The sequence below is a fragment of the Salvelinus namaycush genome, chromosome 2, assembly GCF_016432855.1.
Source record: "Salvelinus namaycush isolate Seneca chromosome 2, SaNama_1.0, whole genome shotgun sequence".
NCBI lineage: Eukaryota > Metazoa > Chordata > Actinopteri > Salmoniformes > Salmonidae > Salvelinus > Salvelinus namaycush.
In genome coordinates, this window is record NC_052308.1 from 7,926,011 (window position 1) to 7,941,701 (window position 15,691).

Here is a 15,691-nt window from a genome sequence, read left to right on the forward strand (position 1 = left end):
AGGTCTGGGACAAGGTAGCACGTCCGTTGAACAGGTCAGGGTTCCATAGCAGGCAGAACAGTTGAAACTGGAGCAGCACCACGACCAGGTGGACTGGGGACAGCAAGGAGTTATCAGGACAGGTAGTTCTGAGGCATGGTCCTATCGCTCAGGTCCTCCGAGAGAAAGAAAGAAAGAAAGAAAGAGAGAAAAAGAGAAAAAGAGAGAAAGAGGGAGAGAGAATTAGAGAGAGCATAATTCAATTCACACAGGACACCGGATAAGACAGGAGAAATTCTCCAGATATACAGACTGACCCTAGCCCCCCGACACATAAACTACTGCAATACATGTAGTCTGGGTGATTAGCTATTTAGCAGTCTTGTTTAGCAGTCTTGCTTGGGGGAAGAAGCTGTTCAGGGTCCTGTTGGTTCCAGACTTGGTGCAGTGGTACCGCTTGCGATGCGGTAGCAGAGAGAACAGTCTATGACTTGGGTGGCTGGAGTCTTTGACAATCCATTGTGCCTTCCTCTAACATTGCCTGGTATAGAGGTCCTGGATGGTAGGGAGCTCGGCCCCAGTGATGTACTGGGCCGTACGCACCACCCCCTGTAGTTCCTTGCGGTCGGGTGCCTTGCAGTTGCCATACCAAGCAGTGATGCAGCCAGTCAAGATGTTCTCAATTTTACAGCTGTAGAACTTTTTGAGGATCTGAGGGCCCATGCCACATTTTTTCCCGCCTCATGAACAGTTGTCTAACTAACAGACCCATGAAGTACAACAGGAGGCATAAGGAAAGATAACACCCAGCCAAACACATACAGCATTTGATGAATACAATTTATTTAAATAACTTAATTCACACTGGTTATTGATGCATGGCTTTTAATTTGCAAGTCTCCTCCAGTATCCAATGAATTGCCATGTTTTCAGTAACAGATTAATAGGGCGGAAATTCTTCTTACAGAGACCTGCTATTTCTGGAAGCGTTCTTTAGTAACCATACAATCACAGCAATTATAAAGCTTGGCAGACAATACGTATCCACTGTGCATATGTTTCCTTTGACACTTTGTGTGTGAAGTGCTTAGCCAGGTTGATACAAAAAAACAGCAGAAAAAACACCTTCTGGTTTAGTCACTCAATGTCTTTCAGCTTTAGCTGTGATCTTTCCTGCAACTTAATTTACATTCCAAAGAGTGCTTGATAAAATGCAAGCCTGAGAATTTCAAGTTCTTGACTTGCTAATTGTGCTTAAACAGTTGTTAACTCCAAACCGCAAGTATCCAATTATAATATGCATACTAGCAACATAACAGACATACAGTGGGCATTCAGATGGCTACACATTAACAGGAATAGCACGCAAAGGAATATCTTGTTAACAATGGTAATCCACAATGGTAACCGTTTAAAATGTTTTTCCAATTTCATACTAGCTACCATTACATTTGTATGCCATGATTAAACATTTATCCAACTAAATCCATGGGATACAGCTTTAGGAGAAATATTGATTTATTGATGCCATAGTCTTAACACTGCCACACCCCGTTAACTATCTAAGGTCAAAGTTCAAAGACCCTTTAAACTCAATACCTACTTGGCCTATATACTAACACATCTTGTTTTATTTGGGTCCGAATTAGAACACTTAATGTTTTGAGCATCTCAAATTATTTATACCTGTGAGAATGATGTCATTTGATACTCTCTATTCTTGATAGTATCCCATCACAGTCCCTGCGAGGCATTCTCAATTTCATTAACATGAAGGCACTTAGTGGACTAAAACCCGCTGTGCCTTCATTTTGTAGGTGTACTCCATAGACAATTATACTGCGTTTGGATTTCTTAGAGAGAGATTTCTTAGAATATAAATCACTCTTAGCTAATTTAGCTGGTATAATTAGTGACCATCAGCTTTCTTTCTTTAATGTACTGTATTTTGGTAAGTCAAAGTATCAAACAGTAGGGCTATAATGCCGATCAGGACATTGGTTCCTCCTATCTGTGGAAGAAAATCTGTTTCATTTCCTTCTTTAACTAGAACAACATCACAGGCAGTCGCCCCCTTAATGCGAGGTTATACTCACCAACAAAGCATTAAGAGCATTTTAAAGGCATCACTGTTCTTGGGCCTGGAACACTACTCTGTACACTACATATACTGTGAAATTGAGCTGAGAATACTTCCATGTATCAAGACTGAATCTGTTCATACAATTATGTACTGTATAAAGGCAAACTTCAAAAATATAGTGTGAAACATTCCCCTTTCCCTTTTTTTAAAATTCGAAATGAGCCTTTATTGATGCTAACTACTACAGTAGCATTGAAGTGTTTCAACTATCAACTCTATTTCCTGAGTCTACCCACATTAAGCACAATACTGCAGGCTGCTCATGTCCCTTATTATGGACTTCATGGCAAGGCAACTACTACATCAGGGAAATAGAACACTCTGAGGGTCAAAGCATCTTGTGGGTCATGCTGGAGCCCTTCAGGGACTCTGGCCTCTAACCTGTCTCTTTGAATACTTTTCAAACCCAGCTATGGCTTGAGTGGACTGAAACAGGCCAGATTGTGGTATAGGATAGAAAACACCACGGACCTACTGCACTGTAGTTACTATACCATAGGCTACCAAACAGGCAAATAAAGAGTTAGGAAAATATAAGTGTTTTCTTTACTGCGTTATGCAGTAGCTTTTTACCCAACCATATGACATCTTCCTTAACTGAGCAGAGATTTTAAGGGTTATCGAAATGCTCAAATGTATTTGTGCATTTTCATGTAACGCTGTGTCATGACGTGGCCCTCTTTGGGTATAGTGAGTGCCTTCCCCCTCTCTCCCTCTTACACCCAGGTTCTGTTATCTCAGGTCGTAAATTCCTAGAGGAGACTCTCTCCTCATGGCCAGGCAGTATAGTCAGAGAGAGTTTCACAGTAGAACAAATGAACTTATTCTACATCACAGAATTTGAGAACTGAACAATATCCATGTTTTGGAGAGTGTGTAAAATGGTCGGTGGAGAATCCAGCTACGACCGGTCCATTTTGTTTTATGATTGTGACCTCAGGAAAGACAATACAGCCACATTATCAGAACTCTGTTTATACAGGAGCCTCCGTTCTGAGGCTTGCATCTAATTATTGTATAAAATGAATGAGTAAAGATGAAACTATTTGTGAAATTGTGTAATGTGATTTTAAAACATTAATGTGTGAGAATTGTATTTCTGTTTAAAGTTTCACTAAGTCATTGGCCCGCCCCCATCAGCACAGACATTGATCTGGCGTCATGGGACAGCTTTTCCACAGTTCCGAATAAAACCCCCACCTGGAGCAATCATCTTCGGACCATGCCTACCTCAGTCAGCTGAGGGAGCTAATCTTAGAGTAGAGACCAGAAAAACCTCAGGACAAGCTAAGGTTGTAATGGTTCCTGAATTCTTAACTATACCACGTGGTTAAACTCTGAGACTATCGATACCGACAGAATAAGAGCAAATCTTCTATACTAATTGATAGTCTGCAGCTAGGAATTATGTACCATTGAATGCGAAGACCGACAACCGCCAAAACATCTATTCTATAAGAACATTTCTGAATGGAACTCTGAAGTATCCATTCTAACGACGAAGACTCCAGGGACGCAAAGAGAAGTTCAGATGACCTTTCCAACAGAAAGACGGACGATTCTAACAGAGATCATAACGACACACTGAGCATAAATATATATATTGATTGCAATTATTCCCAAATGAGTGAGCGTTCATGTGCAAAGGATTAGCATTTCAAGTATTATAATTATCAACTGTGTAGTGTCTTTTGTCTTTCGCGCCCTTCTCAGTCCCTTTGTCTACCAAACCGTCATATCGGTTTAGCCCACTAGGGCACATCCCCTATCATTTCCTTGTAACCATATCTACTTTGTTTGTTATGCATTTCTGTGAATATTTAGTTAGTTAGTAAATAAATGATTAAGACAATTGATGTATGGATGATTTATAGGAAAGACTGGGTTTGTGCAGATAACCAATGATTTACGACGTTCCGAATGAGACTAACGTGAGGTAAAGAATGATTAATTAATTAGAAGACTAATTGATCAGATATTAAAATATCTGAAAAGTTATATTAGGAAAATTTTTACTTTGTAATCTGAAGATTTTCCTTGGTGCCCTGACTTCCTAGTTAATTACATTTACATGATTAGTTTAATCACATAATAATAATTACAGAGAATTGATTTGATAAAATAAGTCTTCACTTTAACGATGCCAAAGACACAACTACTGCATGGAGCAGGCTACACTGCTCTCTAACAACTGAAGCATGGTCATTGCTGTAAATGACAATGTGTTCTCAGTCAACTTACCTGGTAAAATAAGGGTTCAATAAAAATAGAAAAATAAAATAAAACGTAGGCTACATACTGTCTCTTAGCCTCAGCTCAACGTAAATTGACAACAGTAAAAGCTACTGACCAAATCGAATCCAATTGTATTCGTCACATGCTTCGTAAACAACAGGTCTAGACAAACAGTGAAATGCTTACTTAATGGCCCTTCCCAACAATGCAGAGATAATTAAAATAGAGAAATTATAGAAAAGTAAAAAACGTAATAATAACCAGGACCATGGCTACCGGTAAATTACAGCTAAGTGTTGTCTGAGAAACAAATTATTATTATTATTTGGTGGGTGCTATATTTGTCCTATTTCAAATGGCGAGACTGCAAATGGAGAGTCGTTTTAGGATTTAAATGGATGAACTGGTGTCATACTAAATTGTTTCATTGCTTTTAAAAATAGTGGTAGGGAAATTTGTGTAAAAACATCATGATTGAAATGAAAAGTCCACTTTAAAATGTCAGCCTTGTTTTGTCATAACTAAAAATATATAAACTCATACAAAAACATCTGTAATTACAATTAATTATTTTCCTGCTTTGAGAAACTGGTCAAAATGAAGATCCTACATCTGTAAGTAGCCTTGTCTGAGCCACAATGGCCCATCTCCTGGTCCTCTAGCGTGAGGACAAGTACACCCCTTTTTTTAGAGTCTTTGGTATTAATAAACTAGGGATCGAATCCCCAACCTTCCATTCTCAGGGACAACACACTAACGACAAGGCCGTTGAACTATCAAAGGTAACTGTCTTCTAATGTTTTACACTGAACATTGGTAAAACATGACAAGGGTCTGGAGAGGATGTGGTGCCAATGGTTAGGGAGTCACAATCCTGAGTCTGTGTCAGTCCACTGCCAGCCCAGATATTTGTTTTGGTATGGATCTGTGGTGGGTGCTAACTTGGCAGCAGGATGGCATTGGGTCAGATGTAATATTGAGTGTTTCCAGAGAGTGTGTGTGCCTCTGAGCTTGCTGCCCAATGATAATGAACCATCTAGCTGTGGTGGAGAAAGAAAGCTGTTGCATTAAAATAATGGTTCCCCACTAGAACAGAACGTCATGTCACCCACTACATCACAGCCAGGAAAATACTTCTTCAAGATGTACATTTTTGTCAGTTAGTATACACTCCTTTCCACAGCAACGAGGGCATACATTTTCTTACTGGTTCCCTGTGGGAATCAAACCCACAACGCTGGCATTGCACGCACCATGCTCTACCAACTGTTCCATCACCATTCCTGTCCCCCTGAGACTGACTGTTTGCTGTTCCCCTGTCATCCACCCACCCTCCCCTGTCTCCCCCAAATTCTTCTCCTCTTCTCCCTGTTAACTCATCCCTTCTTCTCTCTCTCCTTAGATCCCCCAGGTGAGTTACGCTTCCACGGCCCCGGAGCTGAGCGACAACACACGTTATGACTTCTTCTCGCGCGTGGTGCCCCCAGACACCTACCAGGCCCAGGCCATGGTGGACATCGTCAAGGCCATGCGCTGGAACTACGTCTCCACCGTGGCGTCAGAGGGCAACTACGGAGAGAGCGGCGTGGATGCCTTCATACAGAAGTCTCGAGAGGATGGTTAGTGGGTTCTCTGTGCTTTTGTTCTGTTCATTCATCATTCCTCTTGCCATATGAACTGAGGATGACGCAATAGAAGATGGCCCCTAGTGGTCGAGCTGACCTTTTTTCCTTGGGTTTGTCTTCTGAACGTAGGAGTCCATATGCTGTACACATCTCACCCAAAACAGCGACCTGCACCAATACATACAAGGATATTTATTTATTACCTTTATTTAACTAGGCAAGTCAGTTAAGAACAAATTCTTATTTACAATGACAGCCTACCAGGACACAGTGGGTTAACTGCCTTGTTCGGGAGCAAAACAACAGATTTAATTACTTTTTATTTTCTTGTCAGCTCAGGGATTTGATCCAGCAAATTTCTTCAATTACTGGCACAACACTCTAACCACTAGGCTACCTGGCACCCATAGCTTCTATCAAGGTTTGAACTCAGATCTCAGGATTCAGAGTCCTGAGTGCTAACCATTACACCATAGAACCATGTGCAATATCACTTCTCACAAACCATTGAATGTGGGTGGAATAATAAATTGACATATGGAAAATATAACTTCAATCCAAACTTGAGATATGCATCATGGCTTCCTTTTGCATTTCAATTCCCCATGGTTGGTTGGAAATATAAGTATTTAATTGAATTCAATTCTTGATGTGTGATATGGTACGTATATCTTTGGCTACCAGGGGATTTGCTGAATATCAAGTGCACAACCAAATTGTCCAGAGAGATAAATCTGTTGCATAGTATGAATGTGGTCTCACAATATAGAAATAAATACTGTAAGTCTGTAATAACTCATGGTCCACTTATAGCCTCAAGGGTGTTTTGAATGCAACATGACTAAAATTAGCTCAGAAATTGGTGTGTGTGTGTATTAATGAGTAGATCAGGGCTATTCAGTATCTAGAGAACCCCTTCCTTGTACTCCGACATTCTGAAAGTGAGCACCTAGTTCACTTCTCTCTTTCTTTTTAGAGAAGCTTAGGTGTCAAGTGCCCTTTCACCTTGATCCTATACAACGGCCTGATTTATTCTCTTCTTTTTATCAACATGCGACTGCAAAAGCACTAAGAGAGTGTTGAGGTTAAGTTTTGAAGTAAACCACATCAGCCTCAAAAGCACTAAGAGAGTGTTGAGGTTAAGTTTTGAAGTAAACCACATCAGCCTCAAAAACACTAAGAGAGTGTTGAGGTTAAGTTTTGAAGTAAACCACATCAGCCTCAAAAACACTAAGAGAGTGTTGAGGTTAAGTTTTGAAGTAAACCACATCAGCCTCAAAAACACTAAGAGAGTGTTGAGGTTAAGTTTTGAAGTAAACCACATCAGCCTCAAAAACACTAAGAGAGTGTTGAGGTTAAGTGCCATCCGTTTTGTCACCAAAGCCCCATATACTACCCACCACTGCGACCTGTACGCTCTCGTTGGCTGGCCCTCGCTTCATACTTGTCGCCAAACCCACTGGTTCCAGGTCATCTACAAGATCCTGCTAGGTAAAGTCCCGCCTTATCTCAGCTCGCTGGTCACCATAGCAGCACCCACCCGTAGCACACACTCCAGCAGGTGTATTTCACTGGTCATCCCCAGGCCAATTCCTCCTTTGGCCGCCTCTCCTTCCAGTTCTCTGCTGCCAATGACTGGAACGAACTACAAAAATCTCTGGAACTGGAAACACTTATCTCCCTCACCAGCTTTAAACACCAGCTGTCAGAGCAGCTCACAGATCACTGCACCTGTACATAGCCCATCTATAATTAGCCCAAACAATTACCTCATCCCCTACTGTATTTATTTATTTTGCTCCCTTGCACCCCAGTATTTCTACTGTGCCCATTCACCTACTGCAAATCTACCATTCCAGTGTTTGACTTGCTATATTGTATTTACTTTGCCACCGTGACCTTTTTTTTGCCTTTACCTCTCTTATCTCACCTCATTTGCTCACATTGTATATAGACTTGTTTTTGTACTGTATTATTGACCGTATGTTTGTTTTACTCCATGTGTAACTCTGTGTTGTTGTATGTGTCGAACTGCTTTGCTTTATCTTGGCCAGGCCGTAGTTGTAAATGAGAACTTGTTCTCAACTTGCCTACCTGGTTAAACAAAGGTAAAATAAATAAATAAATAAAGTGTTGAAGTCAACCACATCAGCCTCAAAAGCACTAAGAGTGTTGAAGTCAAGTATTGAAATCAACCACATTAGCCTCAAAAGCACTAAGAGAGTGTTGAGGTTAAGTGTTGAAGTCACCCACATCAGCCTCAAAAGCACTAAGAGAGTGTTGAGGTTAAATTAAGTGTTGAAATCAATCACATCAGCCTCAAAAGCACTAACACCGTACCCAAACCATCTGCGAGCGTGCGCTATCATGATTTTGTCCCCACACACCAAACGCAATCACGACATGCAGGTTAAAATATCAAAACAAACTCTGAACCAATTATACTAATTTGGGGACAGGTCGAAAACCATTAAACATTTATGGCAATTTAGCTAGCTTGCTTGCAGTTGCTAGCTAATGTGTCCTATTTAGCTAGCTTGCTGTTGCTAGCTAATTTGTTCTGGGATATAAACAGTGAGTTGTTATTTTACCTGAAATGCACAAATTCCTCTACTCCAACAATTAATCCACACATAAAACGGTCAACTGAATCGTTTCTAGTAATCTCTCCTCCTTCCAGGCTTTTTCTTCTTTGGACATTATATGGTGATTGGCATCTCATAGTTACTACGACAACTGACCAAACTCAGTTCATCTTTCAATCACCCACGTGGGTATAACCTATGAGGAGATGGCACATGGGTATCTCCTTCTATATAAACCAATGAGGAGATGGGAGATGCAGGACTTGCACCGCGATCAGCGTCACAAATAGAACTGACTTCTATTTTAGTCCTTGGCAACACAGATGCTTGTTGGCGCGCGAGAGCGGTGTGGTTGTAATAATTGAATAACATGTATGTTTAAATGTATTTATTTTGGTGTGGCCAGCATGTAAGAGTGTTGAGGTTAAGTGTTGTAGTCAATCACATCAGTCTCAAAAGCACGAAGAGAGTGTTGAGGCTAAGTGTTGAAATCAACACATCAGTCTCAAAAGCACGAAGAGAGTGTTGAGGTTAAGTGTTGAAGTCAATCACACCAACCTCACTCTATGATGAGTCAGAAATAGGCGACAGTATGAATTAAATATGGCCTACACCTACTTTACATTTGGCCATTGTTCTTGCCTTACAGTTGTCAAGAAATTCTGATTCAGGGGTGTGCTTGTTGACAAACTTTGCAATGCATTACACAATCTGCCAATACTCTCTTACCAACTCGATCATCAAAACCCGAAACATAAAAGCTCTCTATAGGCCTTTTCCTAGACATGTGGGTGTATTTCTGCATTCAAGTAGGCGGTAACAAACAACTCTGACAGCATTGCACATAGCCACCTGTTTACAAAAGCTAACTGTCAGTAAGTTGAATATTAAATTAGCGTTTTGTCACTTGTGCACAGCAACAACACTTGTCGAGGTACGACATTTTATATTCAACTTTCAACTGCCACAGTACAAGCTCTGTAAGTTCTACAAGCTTTATTGTTTCCCTACAGTCCATTAACACAGAAAACAGAGATCATCTGGATATCTCTGGGACAGTGTAGTAGAGAAACGTAGTTCCCTCAAGAATTAGAAACAGAAGGAGTCAGAACCAATAAACTAGGTTTAATTCGAGGAGTGCGAACAATGGAGCAGGCAATAAGATACATTGGTGTGTCCTAACACAGGCATTTCACTACACCAAAACCAGGTATTTAACCAATTGCAGATACAGTATGTGATTGAGTATAAGGTAGCCTACATTATGCTAATGAATTACAGGTATATTATGGTATTATATTAACATTATAATACATTGCATATACAAAGTGCTTTTCTAGAACCCAAAGAAGACGCTTTACGTAATACATCAATAAGGTAGCCTAATGGGTTTTACATACTGTAGGTTTAGCATATTCATGAAAGATTTTATAGCAACAGTACCTTTCACTATGGCTAGCTGTCACACCTGTGCAATGTTGTTCTCTGTGCGAAGAATTGCTCTGAAATTATAGGATTGTGTCATGACTATTGAGCAAAAAAGGTTGATTAAGTTTTGTGTTGGAATCCCTTGGCCATTTATCTCTGTCAATCAAGCCTAAAATGTTGTTCATACAAGCTGGCTTGGTTGGCAGAATCCAGTATACAGGTGTAGACATTGTTCTGCTCAACATCCACAGAAATAAATAAGGATGTCTATAGTAACACAGATGACACATTAAAAGCTAGACACAAAACCATTTTTATCACTACAATAAAAACAATAAAAAGAAGCGCGAGTGAAAAGTGACTGTCATTAGTCAATTTAAGAGCTCTCTCTCTCTCTCTCTCTCTCTCTTTCTTTCTTTCTTTCTTTCTTTCTTTCTTTCTTTCTCCAGCCCCACCACTTTCTCACCTCCAGTCTCTCTCTCGGTCTCCCTCCTCACATCACATCTCCTCTCCTCCAGTCTCCCTCTCTACCCCTCCACACCAATCCGTCAGTCTCTCCCAGTCCCTCCAAGGAGAGTCACCGTACTTGATTGACTAAGCAGAACGGAAATTAAATGTAGGAGACCTTGGGGTGGCCTAGTCATGTCCCTGACTGTCCCTGTCCCTGGCTTGCACTTGGCTGGGCAGGCAGCGGTGGACTGAGACAGACTTGGCCTTAGGTACCCATCATCAATTTACCCTACTAGCATTCTCATCCCCTTGACTAAACTTTAAATCACCCAACCCACCAATCACTGCCGACTACGTGTAGTGGAATGTATATGAAAACCTATTTTTATGACGGCCACGACAAGGCTGAAATAATCCATGGAGATTGAAATGGACACAGTATTTGTGATTCCTGCGATGCAACTGAGAGATTAAGTATTCCAAACTTGTTTTGGATTAAGTGTCATCCCTTCTGAAGTGAACTTTGCAATTTTGTGCACTGCAAGGGCTGTTAATCAGACTATTATGTCCCCGTATGTGTAGTAGCCATCACATGCTGCTGGGAAAACATTGTATGAGGACAGGCGCAATGATTAGAGGTATCCCTGGAGTTGGGGGCAGGGATATGGATGAGAGTCTTTTGCTTAAGAAACTAATCCCCATGTACATGGGGCTTTTGGCAGACCTTTCTGATCATATACATTAAAGGATAATTATCTCATAGAAACTATAGATGATACATTTTAGATACATCTCACTCTGAACAAAGTCTGTTTCTTTTCAACTAAGTATGAACCTTTATAAAGGTCAGTCAGAGGTTCTTCTAAATCACTTCCCATATGGACTTGAGCTGGATCATGTGCCAAGAGAGTGAGCAGAACACTGTGTGTGTGCGTGTGTGTGTGTGTGTGTGTGTGTGTGTGTGTGTGTGTGTGTGTGTGTGTGTGTGTGTGTGTGTGTGTGTGTGTGTGTGTGTGTGTGTGTGTGTGTGTGTGTGTGTGTGTGTGTGTGTGTGTGTGTGTGTGGCGGGGGTCATTGAGGGGTGCTGTTAAGAGGCTTTTATTATATAATAAATGTATAGAATGCAAACATGTTGTGACACAGGCAGGGCATGGCAGTGGTAGTAAACTGTAGGCTATTAGGGACAAACCTGTTGAGAGCCATCTTTGACCGCAGACTAGACTCTTTGACGCAGAGCTGTTGACTACTGTGGAACCATGCCTTAAGAGATGTCATCTATCAAGTTAATGAAACACAATGTCAATAAAGACCCTAACGAGATTCCAGCAAGCCATTAGGTTGTCTGACATCAACATGAGAAACTCTCCTGACGGAGTCACTGTCTGCATGTGTATTTGTATTTATTATGGATCCCCATTAGCTGCTTCCAAAGCAGCAGCTACTCTTCCTGGGGTCCAGCAACAATAAGGCAGTTTATACAGTTTTAAAACATTACAATACATTCACAGATTTCACAACACACTGTGTGCCCTCGACCCCTACTCCACCACTACCACATATCTACAGTACTAAATCCATGTGTATGTATCGTGTGTCTGTGTGTGTGTGTGTGTGTGTGTGTGTGTGTGTGTGTGTGTGTGTGTGTGTGTGTGTGTGTGTGTGTGTGTGTGTGTGTGTGTGTGTGTGTGTGTGTGTGTGTGTGTGTGTGTCTGTGTTTGTGTTTGTGTGTGTGTTGCTTCACAGTCCCTGCTGTTCCATAAGGTGTTTTTTTATCTGTTTTTTAAATCTAATTTTACTGCTTGCGTCAGTTACTTGATGTGGAATAGAGTTCCATGTAGTCATGGCTCTATGTAGTTCTGTGTCCCTCCCATAGTCTGTTCTGGACTTGGGCACTGTGAAGAGACCTCTTGTGGCATGTCTTGTGGGGTATGCATGGGTGTCCGAGCAGTGTGTCAGTAGTTTAGACAGACAGCTCGCTGCATTCAACATGTCAATACCTCTCATAAATAAAAGTAGTGATGAAGTCAATCTCTCCTCCACTTTCAGCCAGAAGAGAATGACATGCATATTATTAATATTAGCTCTCTGTGTACATCCAAGGACCAGCAATGCTGCCGTGTTCTGAGCCAATTGCAATTTTCCTAAGTAATTTTTTGTGGCACCTGACCACACGACTGAACAGTAGTCAACAAAACTAGGGCCTATAGGACCTGCCTTGTTGATAGTGTTGTTAAGGCAGAGCATTGCTTTATTAAAGACAGACTTCTCCCCATCTTAGCTACTACTGCATCAATATGCTTTGACCATGACGGATATCATAAGGTGAATGCACCAATTTGTAAGTCGCTCTGGATAAGAGCGTCTGCTAAATGACTTAAATGTAAATGTAAATGACAGTTTACAATCTAATGTTACTCCAAGCAGTTTAGTCATTTCAACTTGCTCAATTTCCACATTATTTATTACAAGATTTAGTTGAGGTTTAGGGTTTAGTGAGTGTTTTTTTCCAAATACAATGCTTTTAGTTTTAGAAATATTTAGGGATATCTTATTCCTTGCCACCCACTCTGAAACTAACTGCAGCTCTTTGTTGAGTGTTGCAGTCATTTCAGTCGCTGTAGTAGTTGACGTGTATAGTGTTGAGTCATCCGCATACGTACAGTAGAATCTCTGGCTTTACTCAAAGTCAGTGGCATGTCGTTAGTAAAATTGAAAAAAGCAAGGGGCCTAAATAGCTAACTTGTGTGCAGAATCAAACGTTGTGCCCAGGGTTCTTTCAGAACATTTTCAGAATGTATATAGAAACATTAATAAGCAACTGAAACTTTGATAGAGGTCAATATGGGGATTTTTAATTATACTGTAGGGATTGTATTCACATAAAATTTACTCAGAACTGCCCATTGAATGACAATCGGTAAACAATGAATATGATAAAAGAAAATCACATAAACTGAACACCTCATATCTCCCTAGAAGACAAATCACCCAACGAGACAGTCTGTAATCTAATCCACCATAAATCCATACAACAGATAGGAACATCAGAGTCTGCAGCTAACTATCAAGGCAGTCTGTAACCTAATCCACTATAAATCCATACAACAGATAGCAGCAGATGTTCCATATGACCTTTTACTCACAACCATTCACCCTAGTTAAATAAAGGTTAAATAAAAAATAAAAACCCGATGCTATGGTCATTTATGTCTTCATTTACGGTCAGACATTACACTATTGTCTGCCTAACCCTCCAGATGTGTCCTGTTGTAATTCATTTAGACAATTACATGCCTGTTCTTAAATTGGGCCAGACGGACAGAACAGCCACCCTGACCGTGTCTCTCAGGCATGTCTATGACACAGGGAATGACCGTGCTTCTCAGGCATCTCTATGACACAGGGAATGACCGTGCCTCTCAGGCATCTCTATGGCACAGGGAATGACCGTGCCTCTCAGGCATCTCTATGAATGTGAATGACTGTGTCTAGAGAGATTATGACATGCCGGTAGAGGCACAGTAGAAGCCAAGTAGCTGGACAAGTGTGATTGTTTTGTACTCTGTTTTGACTAAACTTACCAGTGTTGGGGTCAATTCAATTGAATTTCCAGTCAATTGAGGAGGCAGACTCAATTCCAATTATCTTTAATGCTTTTCAATGAGAAGAATTTGGAGTTTGGTTTGAGTTCTGAATTGTCTGGAATTTAAAAGAAATTTACCACAAACCTGATACTGACATTAGTATAAGTCATTAATGTTTGTAGATGTACAGTACAATTCAAACTTTCGGACACACCTACTCATTCCATGGTTTTTCTTTATTTTTACTATTTTCTAAATTGTAGAATAATAGTCAAGACACCAAAACTATGAAATAACACATATGGAATCATGTAGTAACCAAAAAAGTTTAAACAAATCAAAATATATGTGAGATTGTTCAAAGTAGCCACCCTTTGCCTTGATGACAGCTTTGCAAACTCTTGGTATTCTCTCAACCAGCTTCATGAGGCTGTCACCTGGAATGCATTTAAAAGTTAATTTAACAATTAACAGGTGTGCCTTGTTAAAAGTTAGTTTGTGGAATTTCTATCCTTCTTAATGCATTTGAGCCAATCAGTTGTGTTGTGACAATGTAGTGGTGGTATACAGAAGATAGCACTATTTTGTAAAATAACCAAGTCCATGTTATGGCAAGAAAAGCTCAAATAAGCTAAGAGAAACGACAGTCCATCATGACATGAAGGTAAGTCAATCCGGAAAATCTCAAGAACTTTGTAAGTTTCTTCAAGTGCAGTCGCAAAAAACATTCAAGCGCTTTGATGAAACTGGCTCTCATGAGGGCTGCCACAGGAAAGGAAGCCCCAGAGATACCTCTGTTGCAGAGGATAAGTTCATTAGAGTTAACTGCACCTCAGATTTCAGCCCAAATAAATGCTTCACAGAGTTCAAGTAACAGACACATCTCAACATTAACTGTTCAGAGCAGACTGCGTAAATCAGGCCTTCGTGGTCAAATTGCTGCAAAGAAACCACTACTAAAGGACACCAATAAGAAGAAGATACTTGCTTGGGCCAAGAAACACAAGCAATGGACATTTGACCTGTGGAAATCTGTCGTTTGGTCTGATGAGTCCAAATTTGAGATTTTGGGTTCCAACCGCCATTTCTTTATGAGACGCAGGCGAACGGATGATCTGCGCATGTGTGGTTCCCACCGTGAAGCATGGAGGAGGAGTTGTGATGGTGTGCTGTGCTGGTGACACTGTCTGAGATTTATTTAGAATTCAAGGTACACTTAACCGGCATGGCTACAACAGCATTCTGCAGCGATACGCCATCCCATCTGGTTTACTATCATTTGTTTTTTTAACAGGACAATGAACCAACACACCTCCAGGCTGTGTAAGGGCTATTTGACCAAGGAGGCGAGTGATGGATTGCTGCATCAGATGACCTGACCTCCGCAATCACCCGACCTGTCACGCCCTGACCTTAGAGATCCTTTTTATGTCTCTATTTTTGGTTTGGTCAGGGTGTGAGTTGGGGTGGGCATTCTATGTTGTGTGTTCTATGTTTTCTGTTTTGTGTGAGTGCCTGACAGAACTGTTGCGTTTTGTTCCACTTTTGTTTTTTGTTTCAGTGTTCAGGCTATATTAAAACATCATGAACACGTACCACGCTGTGCTTTGGTCTACTCCTTCTTCCTCAGACGAACATCGTTACAGAACTACCCACCACCAA

At 40.8% G+C, this 15,691-nt stretch overlaps 1 protein-coding gene across 1 annotated transcript in view; it reads left to right on the plus strand.

Annotated features, from left to right (window-relative positions):
* The window catches only part of LOC120020282 (metabotropic glutamate receptor 4-like), a 229,727-nt gene that overhangs the window by 97,889 nt on the left and 116,147 nt on the right, over positions 1–15,691 (plus strand). The window contains exon 4 of the mRNA XM_038963839.1: positions 5,760–5,976. Coding sequence (XP_038819767.1) covers positions 5,760–5,976 — 217 coding nt within the window. The remainder of the gene's footprint in view (positions 1–5,759; positions 5,977–15,691) is intronic.